A 17,946-nucleotide genomic window follows, 5' to 3' on the forward strand; every position below is an offset into this window, starting at 1 on the left:
ATGCTTTATGAAAGCACAGGACACTGCTGTATAGTCATGCTACCCCTATATCCGCTGCTTTATTGTGTTGCATGTTGTAGGCTAACCTTAATGTGCCATCAACAGATTAGTGAGATAGATTAGACATTTCAGTATATTTCTAGCAATTAAAAATGTTTTTTCTTTGTTTATTTCTTTTCTTTTTTTTATCGAGTTAACACAAAGGCTATGAAGGACTTAAGAGCACCTAAATGATGTGCAGTTTTATTTTGCATACAAAACATATCGAGTCAGAGAACCGCACCATTTAACACAACAAACAGGTTAAATAATCAGACTTGATAATCCACACACGAAAAACAACCTACAAGAATGCTATATATCAAGAGACTTGAACTTGAACAGATTCTGTAGAGTTTGCACATTCAGAGGTGACTTTGATCTCAACAGGTCCACTCAGTCAGCTAAAAACGGACCAGTTACTAAATAGTTGCTCTACAGTTGAATATTAGTGTAGCTTCATGCTGTTTTGCAAATTATATGAAATGACCATACGTCACCTCTGCGTCTGCTTGTGATAATCTAGGTTACACGTTTCCACACTTCCCCATATAAACACTCAGTTTCATATTATAGGGGGGTTACGTGTCTCTCAGAAAAGCTATTTATATATGTACGTAAGAGTACGTCCTCTACTTTGTTTTTATGGCTAATTTATATTTACATAATAGCAAATAGGCGAAGTAAATATTGTGAGAGTTAATGTACACACTAATTTAAACAAGTTAAATATTTCACCCCACCCCGTATTTTATAATGCTGTGGTCCAAGGCGCGCTCAGCGATTTGGCGCTAGAGTGGGCTCTCCGGTTGATTGTACAAACCAGCTGCTGGCATACACACACACTCCACTATTTTGCGCTTTTCACTCATTTTTGAATATATAATCCTCTACCATTCATGGACAATCATGTCTGACGAAGAACCGAAGGTCCCCGAGGAACTTTTCAAAGATGTCAAATTCTACGTGGTTGGGGACATTGACCAAAAGGTGAGGCTATGGACATTAGCTTCTTGCTAGGTGGTTAGCATGCTACCTAGCTAGTGCCATTCAAAGCAAATAAGTTGGTGCTGGAGAAGCTAACCGGCTAACATGCTAAGTGGAAACACTATTGGATTTGCTCCCTAGCTGGGAGATCTGGCACTCAGACATTCTTGCATTGTCTCGTTAAGTCGTTTGATATGTGTTTTGCAGCACTCGTTGATTCGTGAGTATCATACATGAATGCTAGATGGATATGTACTGTGTTGCATGTAGCCAGCTAGCAAACATAAGCTGATAGTTTCACCGATGGCTAGCTGTTAGCGTCTAGCCTGCAGTTTATCCGTGAGGGGCTTCGTAAGGCAACAAGCTAACGTTTACAGGCTAGCTGTCCATCAGCACTCAGAGCTGTAAGAGCCCCGTGTGCCGCGGTCCTCTGCTCCGTGCTGCTCAGTGCAGAGGCTGGATGGACCACTGTTTGCTTTGGCACCAACCTGTGACTATATCATCACTTGGGCTCAATTCGGCGCCCCTCACTGCGCATGCATCGTCGCTGTTTCAGCCTCTTGGTACTGGAGACCTGTGGCACAAGATTGTACTTCCTGCCAAATAGTGACTCCCAGTCGCACCTGGCTTGTGTGTGTGTTTTTTTTTTTAATGTCGGTTTTCTGAACGGAATTCCCAACAGAGGCGTTGTAGAAACCAGCATTGTTGTCATGTGATCCAAAAGTCGCCGTGTTATCAGGTGATTGCTCAAATGATGAGTGAATTTGATAGCTTCTCATACTGAGCTGTTGCACCAGGAATATAAAATTACTGCTTAACACAGCTATTTTCTGTTCTGTGCAGTAGAATTTTTAGATTTGAAAGACGTGGGAACCAAGCTGTCTAATATGATTTTTAGACTATGCCCTTCAACATGAGTATCCAGTGCAGCTGATCATCTTGTCAACCTTGTTCTTACTGGTATATCTGCATCTCCCTCTGTGGAGAGATTATATCCATTTTGATCATGAGTTAGATGATGTAAGGTCCAACATTACCCAGCATGTTCTCTTGTTATTGTCTATTACTCCTCTCTGGATTTCTTGATGCACGGTACACTGATTTGTAGGGATAGCAGGTTCACATCCGGCCTCTTGTGCACATTCAAGGTGTCAGTGCTTGTGTTATGTAAAAATAAGGCGGGGGGGTGGGGGGTTGATGGGTGTGAGGGGGCATGTGACTGTGGGATTGTGACACAGGAAATATTGGACTGTCATCAACATCTAGTGAAACCAAAATTCTCATGATTAGAAATCATCTGTTGGGTATTGTTTGGGACAGTGGCTCAGTGTTGCTTGTACTTTTCTTTGGTGTGATGCGCCTCAAGGCTAATTTTTTTGGTCAGATATTCTCTGTGTACTTTCAGCATCTGGATTAGGCTCTGTGTTTCCATAGCAACCCTTGTCATTGTTGTGCTAATGACACTCAGCCCTTTCGTACTGGTAATGCCAAACTGAGTGTATGTGACTCCATGATACGATACAATTCATGATAACTGGGTGCCGATTCGATATGTATTGCGATTCTGTAATTATAGTGTCTTGATAATATGTGATTTTGGTCAAATTTAAGGACTTTTAAATTTGACAAGTATTATAATTAAGAATTTTTAATCAAGAGTTAATTAAGAAATGCATTTAAAAACTAAAGAATTTACCAAATTAAATAATAAAATTAAGTTAAAATAAACTTAAAAAAGACAATGAAACTAAAACAGATCCAAAGTAATTTTCAGAATCCAGTTTCCCCCTCTTCCCATTCTTAGTTATGTACTCATCCCAAAATGGCTACTTATTGGCCCTGAATACATCTTGACACAAATTCAGCTTTCTCTTGGCCCTGTATCTACAGAAGTTCAGTTTGACCCAGTTAAACCTCTGAGAACACAAAATGTACTGCAATGGACTCTACTTTTTGCAGTACTAGAGGAAATGCACTGCTAGGGATGTCTTGGCAGAGGCTGCAGGTGAAGAGTTGACATGGGCTCATACACCATTACATTTTGGATTTGCTCATCACTCTTCATGGAACAATTAGAATTTCTGTCCAAGGACTTTTGGCTTTTCTAAATAAAATTAAGTTGTAATGAAGCCTTTTCTGTAGTGGCTTCCAGACACTGTGACTGTCTTTCCATCAGAAATACATCTACTGAACTTTTCCCTGGTGTAAAATCCCATTTTAAAGCTCACTTCTATTGTCTCGCTCTTTTCAGTATCTGATCAGTTATTTATTTGACTGAGAACAGCATAACCCATTATCTCATGCCACTGTTGTGTTATAGTGCTTTTGATTCCCCAAGATTGAAGGTCAGGATAGAGGCTATGGATTGGACCTGTGTGATGTCTGAGCCTCTGCTAGCCTGTTTTACATAAAACTTGGTGGAGTTTAATGCTGGGCTGCATTTTGAGTGTAAAGCTGATTGGCCAACAAGGCTGTAAGCTTCACGCTCAGTACCTCAGACACTGCTGAGTCCAAGCTGATGAACCTTTGGGGAGCTATGTGTTCTTATATTGATATCCAGTATCCACACAATGAAACTGACTGGCCCAGCACAGCGCCACCAACAGGCCAGAAAGTCTACCGCACCACCAGGGCTGGGCAGCTAATCAGATTTTATTTTTAGTTATGGTTTTGACTTAAGACAATTATGAAAACAAGATAATTGAGATAAAACAATTTTTTTTAAATCCAGCGCACGCCTTTCCTTTACAGCAGTGCACTTTGAGCCCTGACTAAAAGCCCAGACCCATTCTCAGCCGTTGATGCCAGGTCCGTTTATGATAAGCACTTTTTGGGCTTGTTTTCTGTAAAGTTGCTTACAAATACTGGTGGTCAGTTGCTTTTTTGGGGGCTTGTTTCTGGGGCTGAGTACTGATATTTTTATAGCACTGACTGAATTGCTTCAAAACAGTCAAGTATGGAAAAATGCCATGGTACCGAAATGTGGTACTGAATGTCATTCGATACCATATTTCAAGACCTGAGGAGTAATTGCCATCAGCGTCAGGGAACCAATAAGCATGCGGCATGCTTTTACCAAGATCTGATAATGCTGTTGATTGCAGATCGTAGAGGCATGAAGAAAAAACACTGTTGCACCCACCCCAGAGACTTAGGAAAATTGCTTTAATAATTAGATTTTAAAAAATTGGCATTGAAAATAGTATCGTTCAGCACCCGGTATCAAACATTTCTGAACAATACCTAGCCCTACTTCTTTCTAAAATCTAGTTGCTTATTTGGGCTTGCTCCCTGTGTGTGTGTGTGTGTGTGTGTGTGTGTGTGTGTGTGTGTGTGTGTGTGTGTGTCATTTGTTTCATGGGAACAGAGGAACTTCATATTTTGTTGAATTTATGACTGTTTAACAGGACAGAATAATGTAGATAAAAATTGCATGGAAATCAAGGAAATCCACTGTTACAAAGACAGTTTTTTTTTTTAAAGACCAATAATGCATGTTTCCAAAATCAATGAGTAATTGTGTTGAATAATCAGGATCTCTTTGACCTGACTAATGGTGATTATGATTTTTACCATAATCAAGCAGCAATAGACACCACTCCTCACACATACAAAAAAAAAAAAAAAAGAAAAACCAGTTAGGTCCAGACAGATATGCACCAGTCATGGTGGATGTCTGTCATGGTCACTATGGACTTGTTTTTTTTTCTCCTCCACAAGTTTGGAGAAAGACACTCCTACCACTGGTGAAGAATATTTTAGGGAATTCACTAGACATTTGTATAATAAAAAATGTATGCGTGATCATTTTAACATTAGTTTTATATTTCATATTTAACACTAACCAAAATATGTTCTCATATCGGGGTTCATCAGGCAAAATAATATGAAATAATATGAATGTCAGCCTTGTGGTGCAGAAGATGAAAAGTTTGAAAAGGCCTGTTGTAGTGAATGTCAGTGCAGTTGTGTTTGATGCTAATCCTCTGCTCATGTCCCAGGTGGTGCAGCTGCTGAAAGCAGGAAAAGGCAAAGAGGTCTCCTACAATGCCCTGGCTACTCATATTATTGCAGAGGACGGAGACAGCCCTGAGGTGGGCGAAGCCCGAGAGGTGTTTGACCTGCCCGTCGTCAAGGTAACACTCATACCACAGGCTGGCTTCTTTCCCTTCCAGCTGGCTTTTGCTGTGGGATGTTGTTAATTTTGGTTCTGACAATCTGTTTTGCTTCTGGTCTCATTCGCTGATGTGGGACTGGATGGCTGGGTTTCCATCCAAAATGTCTTGCATATTTTAGGCACATTTTCAAAGTTCAACGGAGGAATTGCTCCTAGGCTCTCCTCTGTGTCATTGTCATGCAAAAAAAGTGTTTCCATCTTCCATTTTGTGCATTAAGTCTTTTCAAAAAAGGCAAAACCAGCTCAGGCAAGCATAAAAGCTTTTTTGAGAAATTGAGTTTTAAAATATTTTGTTGTTTAACCTTTTTTGATGTGATACTTCAAAATGTGCATAAAAAGATGTTGATGGCAGCATGGCTATTGAATTTAAGGAGAAACACCACTCTCAGTCGGCCTCCATTTTTAGCTCATCTCTGGAGCCCATGGGCAGGCTTATTTTTTTGACAGACTTTATTTCACCATCTGTGAACATCTTGGGCTGGAAAAAACAAGTGTTCTGGGTTTTAGCCCTGAATGCCTAGGCCTGGTAGCAGCCTCGCCACAGGACAACACAGCAACAGTGTGCCATTAGGAAATCACCACTATCTGACCATCATAGCAGCAGCTCTCATAAACATACAGCACACGTGCCTAAGTTCACTTCTCCGCTCCAATAACATTAGTCTGTGAGTAATATCATGTGTGGATGATAGTGTGGAAATACACTTGCGAGTGTTTCCAAACTGCAGCATGTGTGCACTGTAGAATGTCCGGGTGCTGCTCTGCTCTCACATTGAGTTCCACCTTTCACAGTCGTCAACATCATGTTAAGAATAATGAGGGATGCATGACATTGGAGCTTTTCCCGATATTTTCAAACTCTTTTGGCCGATAGCGATATATGCACATATTTTTTTTTCCACGTAATTGCAGAGAACATCAAGTCTCTCCATTTTATTATACCTGCTTTTATTGTGAAGGCCCACTGGCAGATGCAGACAGGTCTGAGAAAATCCTTATAACAGCTACAGCCAGGACAAATTTGACCTATTTCACATACCAGCATGTCATATCTGCAGAACTATTCATTTCAGGCCGATACCGATATTTCATTACTAAAGCTGATATCAGCCAATACCAAAGTCATGGCGATATTATCATACATCCCCAAGAATAACATAACACAAGGTTTTTGCAGCTTTTGAACCATAAATACTCATATTTGACACATCACCGTGGAGGATCCTCAGCAACATACCTGCCTAGATTGAAATAGATCAGACTTGCGGTTGTGGAGCTAATCAAGCCACACACTTCCTGTGAAACAAATAACACACACACACACACACACACACACAGATTTCTCCACTTATAGTTAGATGTCTTGCTTCCTTGTGCTGCATGCTCACTCTTAGACTGACAGCAGGGTTGAAGTGCAGTATGCATGACATGTTTTTTCTGTCCCCAACGTTCGTAAGCTATGGGCAGATGTGGGTTTGTTTTGCGTAGTTTCTTTGTTTTCAAAAATAATTTTCAATTGGTCTTCATTCAACATTAATTCCAGGTTGCATTTTAAAGTCTTTCATTTTAAAGTCCAGTGACTGGTGGTGACTCTCACAGTGACCAGCATCACACACAAGGGATGCCAAGTGATAGTTGTGTCAGTTTTTATAATGATGTACTTTTCTGCTGTTGCAAGTGTCTGATTTAGAACAACAGATTTTACGCTCCTTTTTGCTTTGCGTAAATGAATTCATAGCACTACAGTATGTGTGTGAGCAGTGAATATCAAGACTGAACTCAGTGTCCTCTTCATTTTTGCAGCCGTCCTGGGTGGTCCTGTCCGTCCGATGTGGAGACCTGTTACCGTATCTTTTCACGATGAAGCTCAAACGACCTCAAGCTCAAACACTTTCATTTCCACAAATGTCATGTCAGAAGCTGCTTACTGTATATCAAAACTATATATTAAAATTATTTTTTGATCCTCTGTAAAGCATCTAGAATTATTTGGAACTTGACAAACAATTTTCTGATTTTTTTTTTTTTTTTTTTTTTCTCAAAATGATGCAGCAGGTTTGCAGGGGGGTTCATAGCCCTTTGGTCTGTAGTTAAAAGCTAAAATCAAACAAAATCTTATTTGTATACATTATATAGGAGTTGTAATTGCATACATTATATAGGAGTTGTAAAGCACACTAGTAATAATAATAATTTTCAGTATAGCCGAATAATTGTCTTAAAGTTCTTAGTATTGTGCTCATCTTTTTTTCTTTTCTTTCTTTTTTTTTTTTTTTTTTTTTTTTTTAAAGTTTTACGTTATAAGTTATAGTTACAACTTCTATAGCTGATACATTTTGAAAAAAGAAAGGCTCACCCAGATCAGTCATGTTTAGTTGTTGTTTTTCTCTAACTGGTGACACTGCAGAGTTACTGGATTCTCTCCAGAATCAGGCCAGATATTCTTTGGTGTGACAGCTTGTCTTCCCAGGGTAAGTGTGTGTGTGTGTGAGTGTGAGAGTGTGCGAGTGTGCGTGTGTGTGTGTGTGAGAGAGAGAGAGAGAGCGTTAAAATGTCAACAAAGCTGTAATTTTATAATTTAATGGTGATTGTCATGGAGTTGTGTTGTGTAATATGAGGGAATTTTAGTAATGGGTGACTGCAGGAAATCAGCAGAATGACAACAAAACCAAAGCAAGAATGAAACACATTTTTAAGTTTTGGAAACATGCTTGAGTTAGTTACAGAAAGTTATAGAAAAGTGTGAACTGTGGTCTCCATATTGATGTCTTTTTAGATCTTTGTTATGTTTAAAAATATATGTGTGTCTATTACTGACTTATCATTTCAGGGCTGTGACCAAAACAGCAACCTTGTAAGCTGTTCTTTTTTTTTTTCGTGTGTGTGTGTGTGTGTGTGTGTGTGTGTGTGTGTGTGTGTGTGTGTGTGTAGCTACCAGATGATCTCAATGCCTTGTGGGCCTACATAACATTCTACGGTGGGGAATGTCAGCTTAACCTCAATAAGAAGGTGACCCACCTTGTGGTGAAGGAACCAAAGGGGGTAAGTGCCTGTTAAGTGTACTTTTTACCTGTATTGCTAAGCTGCACTGCTGTCCTACATTATTGAGATGAATTTGTCATCACTGATTTTAGACAGAATTCAATTCTAGACTATTGTAAGCATAAGCATAGAGATTACAAAACAGAACCTGGGTTACAGAGCAGAGGCAGGCTAAAATACAAACCACTGATATTCACTTTGGTTCATTGCTTTCAAGCAGGAGACTTGATAGTCCGGCATAATAAATACAGTGATCATACAAGATATGGATTTGAATTTAAGTCATACTAGTATTTTCAAAAGAACATTGGTTAAATTTAATAATATACTAATTGCTTTAATAATTGATTACAAAATTGTACTAACTAGATGCAAGTTACAATGTCAGAAATGCTTGCCTTCCTCCATTTTATATCATAAAATGAATAAAAAATTTTTTGGTTGTTGGACAGGCTAAGTAAGCATTTTTAAAATATCATTTTTGGCTTTGATAATTGTGATAATTTTTGATCGGAATTTGTCATAATTTTCAACTTCAACATTTTGTAGACAAAATGAATAGTCAGTTAACTGAAAAAATAAGTGATAGATTTGTTGGCAGTGAAAATTTAGAAGCACAAAGTACGCTCTGTTGTATCATAGTGGTCTATAGTCTTTATCACAAACTAAAACTGTTAAGTTAAAAATATCACTGATGTAAATGGTTACAGCTTGAAGTGGCGGTGAGGTATTAAAAAATATTGAGAAGGTCTTGAAAAAGTCTTAAAAAGGTATTAAAATTAACTTCAAGATTCCTGCATATACCCTGGGTTAGGCCGTTAGTTTATCTTACCTACTCTCATACGTGTGGTGCAGAGGAATACTAGGCGTCATCGAAATTATAGAAAATAACCTGCAGTAATAAATGACCAGAACACGTTAATCCGTGAAACAGTGAAATAAACGATTGAGTAAAACATAGAACAATAGATGCACAATATATATTGTCATATTGTACAGGCCTAGTTCTCATCGTTTAGTGTAGGCTGTAATTTGAAATGAAATGTCAGTGCCATATGAACTACATTTTTTCAACACTAACGTTCAGGCAAATTGGCTCATACTTTTTGCAGTGTATGATCTTCCTTTCTCCTGATCAGGTAATAGAAACTTGATGATCTATGCAGAATGTTTATCATCAGTGGCATATGTAATGATCAGTGGCTGATCGATCAGTGCGCTGCTATGTGAAATATGCCAGACTATCATTGAAAGAACTAGGTGCTTTGTCTTTGGCCTATGAAAAAATGGACACTTACACTTCTTTTTGACCAAAAGGTCATTGTGACATTTTTGCAGGCAAATGCAAAAAAGGCAAAAGTCACCACAGTATTGCTAGGTTTTGACCTCATTATAATCATCCAGGCTCTGTATGCCTACTTTTGCTTACAACACAGATTGCTGCACTTGCCCTTTGGTAATTTGAGGTTTTACTTATGTTGAAATGTGACAACTGTGACATGGTAACATTCCTCAGACATTGCGAGGCTTGAAAATTCTTTGAAATCCTTTTGATACATTGTGCATTCAAAATGTCTGGGCTGGTAGAGGTCACTGTAGGAAGAGATGAAAAAATGCTGTTGTGTCTGTCTCTTTGCCTTCAACTGTGTCTCTCCTTCAAGACTGAAGCAGAATCAATAGGTGAAATCAATAAAGTATCACAGCTTTTACCTGAATTCACCTGGTCCATCTTTCTGATGGAAAGGGAAGGTTGTTCTAGTGTTTGATACCATTACCTTATATAGAATGTCTTATTAAACATAAATCATTTCTTCCAACGCCAGGCCAAATTTGAGTGTGCCCTCAAACATCCTGGCATCAAGATCGTCACCCCAGATTGGATCACTGACTCAGTCAAAGGTAATTTGAAGTGCTGTTTCATCAAATACAAAAACAAATATAATGCTTTTGTAATGCATAATCATATGGGGCTCAGTTCAGATTGAGTAATCATGTTTGTCTTCTGTGGATTTAGTTTCCATTCAGACTCGTCCACTTAAGATTTTTGCCGTTTGCGTTTGCATGCCTACAAGTTATTTCAAAGCCTTACGTCCTTGTCCTTATTGGTATTATGGAAAATCAGGGCATGCACTCGAAAATATAGCTCAGTTTTGTTGTTGTAGGACAGTCGGGCATAATTATTGAATATGGAGACTGAGCTTTGGACATTAGTTCAGTAAACACAAAAATTATACATTACAAAGGCTTGTCTGTTTTAAGTATTTGCTTTTAAGAAAAGTCTTTTTTACAACATGTCAACATTTTTAAAATCTTTTTGTAGAGCTGCTTTCTACTCAGTTCACCAACAAAACCGTGCAGTTGCACTGCTCAGTGCATTGCTATTTTGTGTGGTCCATATCTGATTATATAGCAACTGAACATTCATGGAAGGTTGTCTTAATATTTTACTGTCAGTTTTAGGGATCAACCAATTGGTTATCCAGGAGACTGATAACCAATACTGAGGGCTGATATTAATTTGCAGTAAATTGTGACAAATGTTAAATAAGCATTATTTGAAAAATAAAGTGCACTCACTTACTCCACTGTGTCTTTGAGACAGGGAAGTGGCTGCATCAAGGGACCATCTGCATGGTTTTCTCTGTAAGAGTTAAACAATAAACCGATAATGCTATATATTGCTGTGCTTCCTCTTGGGATTTATCAATATCAATACACTTGTGTCTGAAAAACATGCTTGATTCCTATTTATTCCCGACCGATATTTGACCAGTCCCTAATAATTTTGTTGTTGTATAGTTGATGGTATCAGTAGCAACTGTTTGATGGGTTTTGTTCATTGGCATTAAGAACTTCACCAAGCAGCAGAGCTCAAGTCAGAGTCTAGATTGGGCCTGTTGTTTTTCATGCCATGCTTTTCCCATTCCTTAAACATGTTTTTTCACTTGTCACCTTTTGAAGACAAGGTCAAGAAGGACGAGGCCCTCTATCACCCCCGTCTCACCTACATTGAGCCTGAGGAGGAGGAGGAGAGCGAAGAGGAGCTGTATGACCAGCGTTCCCATTCAGATGGAAGCTATAGCCCGCGGCGCTCCCGACCGTCCAGCGGCGCCTCCTCTGGTGACGACTCCAGTCCCCACAGACGCCCGGGCCCCAAAAGGCTCAACTCCGTCTCCCCAACCTCCTCGCGCAAATCCGAGCGGCGGGGCGAGCGCATGTTTGACGACTCTGACGACGACTCCTCTACTGAGAAAGAGGGGAGGAACCTCAACTGGACACCGGCTGAAGTTGTCACGCCGACTGCCACCGTGGCAACAGGCACAGGCAGACGGAGGGGCATACCACCTGGTAGCAAAGACCCAGTCCCGTCCTCTGGCAGTGGGTTAATTAACCTGTGTGCCACTGTGCCCCCGGTGCCTGGCAGTGGAGGTCCAGCGCCTGCAGATGGTCGTTCTGCAGCTGCTGCTTTGAGTCAAAGCACACAGCAAGGTCAGGTGTTGATTGAAGACTGCAGTGTATTTGCACTTTATTATGTGACCACAGGAGTTTCTGATCATTACTTAGACTGGTTTGGGGGTAGCCCATTTCCAGACCTGTGAATCACACGTTCACTTTAAAAATTTTCAAGCAATTCTTCAGGTCTGGTGTTTCTCAATTCAGCTGTTATGTCTTGGTTGAAAATCCCACCAAGTCAGTCGGCACTGTTGCAGGGCAGGACAAATGTTGATGCAGTCAAGTTGTGCCAGAGACTGAGAGCCATATAGCATATTAGCTAACACTGGCTAACAGGAGATAATGCATAATAAATCACCCCACTGATTAACAGTTTGTTTTTTTACATAGACATTGGAGTTTTTACTTTGCTCCACTCCACTTTAAAATCCTAACAAAACCAGTATGTTGGCGTCAGTGCCGACTTAAATCGACATGAGATGCAGGCAGATACTTTGGTGTCTAATCAAATCCCCCACCCCCACAGAAATCAGTTACAAAGGAGGAAATGTCAGACTGAAGGTGAAAACAGAGTGAAACCAGTTGACAGTTCAATCTGGGGGGATCACAGCTTCAGTGCACATTGGGTGCATTTACTCATTTTTATGTATGAATGCAGGTTGAATACTAAGAATTAAGGGGTTACAGTGTTTCCCATTAATAGCCAATGTAAGGGCAACATGCTACACCTGTTGGTGGCAGCCCCACCATGATTATAATGTCATTCCATGTCATGACACTTCATTCTGTGGGAAAGCCAGTGTTTCCCACTGGGAAAGTTTAAGGTCATTTTTAGGCTACATGAACCTAATCCTCCTGTTTCTCTTCATGCTGCGTCTCAGGAGGTGCACCAGGGCCAGAGGGCATGCCTGGGTGGAGCCCAGCTGCTAGAACCATCCGGAACATCACCAACAATTCTGACATGCAGCCAGCCAGTCGACCTGCAAATGTTGCACATGTAAGGAACACGAGCAGTAGGGCTCTACAGTTAATTAATTTACCTACGTAGACAAATACTGCTTTTTTGCATTTATTTTGATACATTTTCAGTTTTTTAGCTGCGGGCAGCAGCAGGTATAAATCACTTGGTTGGTCTGTCTGTCTGTCAGTACCAAAACTAAAAGGTGTAATACGACCCGCTGCTTAGTGTCAGGTGGTTCGTGTCTCTGTGTCATGCATTAAACCGTTAAATCAACATCTCTGAGTGGACTATCCCATATGTATTTGGCAAGTTAATGTGCCTTGTAAAATTTAAAGCGGGGTAGGTCAAATTAAACTATGGCTTACTTAGTTTCCTGCCCCCTTCCCCATCTCACAGATCATCCAGAATCTCACAGGCAATCAGACAAAGCCACTGGACCAGCAGACTAATCAGAGCCAAGCCCCGACAGCCAACAATAATAATCCTCTACTCTTCAACCAATCCAAGCTGCCCGGACAGTCCCTTACAGCCGAGCAGCAGCAACAGTTGTTACAACAGCAGCAGTCGCACCAGGCCAGTCAGCAGCAGCAGCAGCAGCAGCACCAACAGATGCCGCAGCAGCAGCAGCAGCAGCAGCAGCACACCATGATGCATCTTCAGCAACAGCATCAGATGATGCAGCTTCATCATCAACATCAGCAGCAGCAGCAGCAGCAGCCACAGGTTGCACAACAGGGGTTCCCACAGTTGCCCCAACAACAGCAACAGTTTCTACAACAGCAGCAGCAGATGCATCAGCAGCAGTTGTTAACACAGCAGCAGCAGCAGCAGCATGCGTTCTCCCAGCAGCAGCTGCGGCCCCAGCAGCTCTTACGACCCGGACTGCAGCAGCTGCAGCAGCAACAGGCTCTGCAGCAACAGCTTCAGCAGTTCCAGCAGCAGCAACGCCTGCAAATGCTCCAGCAGCAGCAGCAGCAGCAACAGCAGAACCAACAACAGCAACAACAGTTACACCAGCAACATCTGCAGCAACAACAGCAACATTTCCTCCAGCAGCAGCAGCAGCAAATGCAGCAGCAGCACATCCAGCAGATGCAGCAACAGCAGCATCTGCAGAATCAGCAGCAGCATGCTCTGCAGCATCAGAACCAGCAGGCCATGCAGCAGCAGCAGCAGCAACAACAGCAGCAGCAGCAGACGTCACTGCAGCCGCCGCTCCAACAGCCTCCTCAGATCTCTCAACTGTTTGGCCACGAGCCAGGCCAAGAAAGTGAGTAAAACTAAAGCTTGTTCCAATAGCTCAGTCAAGAGCACACACCACTTAAAAGATGCTGACCATTGGCTCAAAGTTTTGACTTCAAAATGCCGCATCAAAGGCAAGGCAGCACACTTCAGTCCATACAAATGATACTGTTTGTTCAGATGACCACCATCCTGTTTCAGCAGTTTGCCTTCAAGAGTTGCTAAGCTGAAAACAAAATTACCTGCTAAGAATAATTTTCGTCAACCAAATAATTCATTTTTGATAGAAATACTATGTACTGGAACAAGCACTGTGTGTGCATGTGTGTATGTGCAACAGATCTCCAATTTACTAGAGGAAATCCTCGCTAGTCATATTGCTTTCCTACTTTTATTGAGAACTGATCGTAATATGTAATATGTCCTTTTTATCCTTGTGTGTGTTTGTGTGTGTGTGTTTTTCCTCGTTCTGTCCATCTGTAATGTCAGAATGGACCAATATGACTTTTATTCATTTGACATTTCATTCTTTATTTGGTTGTTAAGTTAATTTTAAACTTTTCAGGAAGTATTGAAAAGTATCTTAAATGGCTTTCTGAAACCCGCAGATCCCTGTTGTAGCTTATCTCTGTGGTTCTTTTCAGTCCCACAGGACGGCTTCCTGCTGGGCTGTGTGTTCGCTATTGCTGATTACCCAGAGCAGATGGCTGACAAACCACTTCTTGCCACATGGAAAAGGGTAAGACAGTCACTCAGGGACGTGATCTAGAAAACAGGAAAGTCGGAATATGATGATTTCTTGTTGGAAATGACTACAGATGTATTCACACCATGTGTGTAGTTTCAGCATAAGAAATACAAGCAGGACAATTTTTTTTTTTTAAAACAGTGTGGCTCTACTAACCTCTCTCACATGGAGTCTGAATTCATGCACTGATTTTTGGAGCCTCATTGTCAAAGAAGTAGCCTAGTTACAAGAGAGGGAACAATTTCAGCGGGAACGCAATTCTCTACCCCTTGTTGGAGAATTGGTGTGATAGTGTTAGGAAGTGATACGAGATATTTTCATAAAAGGCCTGTTCTGCTCCTTTGGACCTGGTTGCTATGATACAAGAATTTTTTTTTCTTGAATGCTATTTGTAAAATTATAATTTAAATTTTAATTTAATGTTCTTACAAATATATCTGGGAAGTGCAGTGCAGTGGCTCCACAGCAATGGACATGTAGCAACAAAAATGGAGGCAATTCAATCAAACAAAGACCTCTTAGATGAAAACTCTGTTTTCTGATTATCCCCCCACCAGGTCATCCAGGCGTGTGGAGGCGCTGTGGACTCATCCCTGACCAGCCGCTGCACCCACTTGCTCTGTGAGAGTCAGGTCAGCAGCATGTATGTCCAGGTAAGGAGGTGTGTGTGTGTGTGTGTGTGTGTGTGTGTGTGTTTGCATGCACAGTTACAACATATGCAATCCTAACAGTAGGTACTGTTCATGTTAGGTGTGCTGTATACTATATTATATATTATTTATCTATCTCTCTCTTTATGTATGTAGATCTCTATCTGTATGTATAAAAGAAGGAAAAATCGATTGCAGTATGCTTCAGTGCTCAAATTACCATTGCTAGAACTCTTATGACTTCTTTAAGCCTTTGAAACCTGAGGAAATTCACTTAGTTTTCTTTCAACATCATTTGAAGAGAGGTGATTAGAAAATTTGCAAATAAATACTGGAAAGTCAGTAAAACTTAGCAATAACAAGTACTAGAAAATTAGCAAAAACTGTATTTATTATCAATTATTATTAATTAATAACATTTTCATGTGAGTTTTTAAACCCAAAACACAAATACTAATTTTCACACGTTTTAATAGGCACTACAGAAGTCTATTTAAAATTAAATGGCAAGAGAATTACCATAAAATTAGAAAATATGAAAAAAACAAAAACAAACAAAAAAATATTAAAAGCCCACTCACAGGCTCCAGGATGTCAAAGGTTTAAGATAAAATGAGATCAAGCTTTTAATGATCCCTTTCCCTGTTATCCCTATGGTACAGGATGTATATAGAATTCCATGTAACATGAACCAGGTGTTGAACTGTTGGCCTTGTGAAGCCTGCAGACACCATGTAGAAGTTGGTGTGTTCTGTGTGTCAGGGTTGTTCACTGTGCTGTGTTCCCTGCCAGGCACTCAGAGAGGGCAAGCGCTGTGTAACAGCCCACTGGCTCAACACCATACTGAAGAAGAAGAGGATGGTACCTCCTCAACGGACGTTGCACCTGCCATTTGCTTTCCCACCCGGAGCCAAACCCTGCTCTCAGCACGTAGGCCAAATGCCTCAAACACTCGGTTACACACTAATCTGCTATATTTAAAAAATTTTTTCCATGCTCAGATTTGGTTGACTTCTTGACAAAAGGACTGTCAGAAATGTTAGGGTTGGATTGGTGCAATTTAGGTATGTTTCAATGAACTATGTTGATAAGTGAATGAATAAACCAGCTGAAGTCAGTGTCTGGAGGTTGTTAAAATGTCTTGAACTTAATTCTACAAATATTAGGCCTTAAAAGTTATTAAATAGTCTTACATTTGAATTTATGAAGTATTAAATTCAACAATCATTATCTAATTGGATACTGGCTGGATGCTCCAAATGTTAACCATTAGCCTCCTAAAGTTGAGCTGGACCCCCCAAGAACATTCTTAAAAGTAACTGCCTGACTTTTTTCTTGAGGTCAAAGTCATAGGTGAATATGTCCAAAATTATTTCTACCATTAGAAAACGAGAAAAGTTCAAAGTCTATCCAGTCATCTGGATCAAGTCTAAGACTTGATCCAGATGACTGTGTCATGGTGAAATTCTTAAAAACATATATCTGTAATATATGTGCTTGTTACAGTAAATCTGGGCTACAGCCCACATGTAGCGGCACAGACAGCCTTCTTCAGTGTGTAGCCATCAGATAATTACAAGATAATTGCAAACCCCTGAACAAAAAACCAATGAACCCACAGGTTATTTCTACCATTGCATGCTTTTGGCATCTGCCTGTTTCACACTTGTCCTCTCCTCTCCATCTCTTCTCTCTCAGATTATATCAGTGACGGGCTTTGTGGATACTGACAGGGACGACCTGAAGCTGATGGCTTACCTGGCTGGTGCCAGATACACTGGATACCTCTGTCGCAGCAACACGGTCCTCATCTGCAAAGAGTAAGAGGCAGGGATGACTATCTAGATCAGGGGTGTCAAACTCGTGCCATGGAGGGCCAAGAGGCTGCAGGTTTTCATTCCAACCAAAAACTCCACCAGGTGATTTCACTGATCACCCTACCTCCAAACAGATCAATCACCTGGTGGAGTTGTTGGTTGGAATGAAAACCTGCAGCCTCATGGCCCTCCATGGCACCAGTTTGACACCTGTGATCTAGATGGATCCATGAGTAGTCGGGATGGATGGTAGTACGGGATGGATATCAGTTTTTGTCCTGATTTAAAGAGTCTTTGAAATTCCAGTCATGAAAAGTCTGGTATCACCTGGATGAGTTTCAGGATGTCAGCAAATTTGTCATATTAAGGGAAAGCTGAGACTGTTTAATACAAGTATATTTTGAAAGAGTATATACACACTAGGGATGCCACAAGAACCAATACTTCAGTATTAAGGAGATGCCAATAGTCCAAAAATACGACGATGCCTGTTTTTCTATGGCACCGTAGGTACTGGATGTATGATTTAGTGTTCAGCAGAACGTAAGTTATTCTCCAGAGCTGCCGGTGGCAGTATACATGTGATTTACACTTTCAAATGTGTTCAAATGTGCACCAAGAACAATGCCTGCCAGCTGGCAGACAGAACCCAGGTGAAAGATGGCAGCTCCACCTTGGACTGTCCAAAAGAAACAGTGGCTGGACGGATTGTGCGTTCAAGGCCAATGCTCAGGGGATAGTAATAAATTTGCAAAACCCAATATGCAAACGATGCTATCATAGTTTCCAGACGAAAAGAGGAGATATTTCAACTTAGTGAAGCACCTCAA

At 40.7% G+C, this 17,946-nt stretch overlaps 1 protein-coding gene across 1 annotated transcript in view; it reads left to right on the forward strand.

Annotated features, from left to right (window-relative positions):
* Window positions 1–835: 835 nt before the first annotated feature.
* Window positions 836–17,946, forward strand: part of paxip1 (PAX interacting (with transcription-activation domain) protein 1) — a 29,603-nt gene continuing 12,492 nt past the window's right edge. The window contains exons 1-13 of the mRNA XM_030075022.1: window positions 836–1,029; window positions 5,028–5,162; window positions 7,007–7,050; window positions 7,611–7,674; window positions 8,135–8,245; window positions 10,069–10,144; window positions 11,207–11,734; window positions 12,580–12,695; window positions 13,056–13,929; window positions 14,546–14,640; window positions 15,207–15,302; window positions 16,092–16,229; window positions 16,998–17,119. Of these exons, the coding sequence (XP_029930882.1) occupies window positions 949–1,029; window positions 5,028–5,162; window positions 7,007–7,050; window positions 7,611–7,674; window positions 8,135–8,245; window positions 10,069–10,144; window positions 11,207–11,734; window positions 12,580–12,695; window positions 13,056–13,929; window positions 14,546–14,640; window positions 15,207–15,302; window positions 16,092–16,229; window positions 16,998–17,119 (2,480 nt within the window). The 5' untranslated portion in view covers window positions 836–948. The remainder of the gene's footprint in view (window positions 1,030–5,027; window positions 5,163–7,006; window positions 7,051–7,610; window positions 7,675–8,134; window positions 8,246–10,068; window positions 10,145–11,206; window positions 11,735–12,579; window positions 12,696–13,055; window positions 13,930–14,545; window positions 14,641–15,206; window positions 15,303–16,091; window positions 16,230–16,997; window positions 17,120–17,946) is intronic.

This window comes from Myripristis murdjan, chromosome 17, assembly GCF_902150065.1.
Source record: "Myripristis murdjan chromosome 17, fMyrMur1.1, whole genome shotgun sequence".
NCBI lineage: Eukaryota > Metazoa > Chordata > Actinopteri > Holocentriformes > Holocentridae > Myripristis > Myripristis murdjan.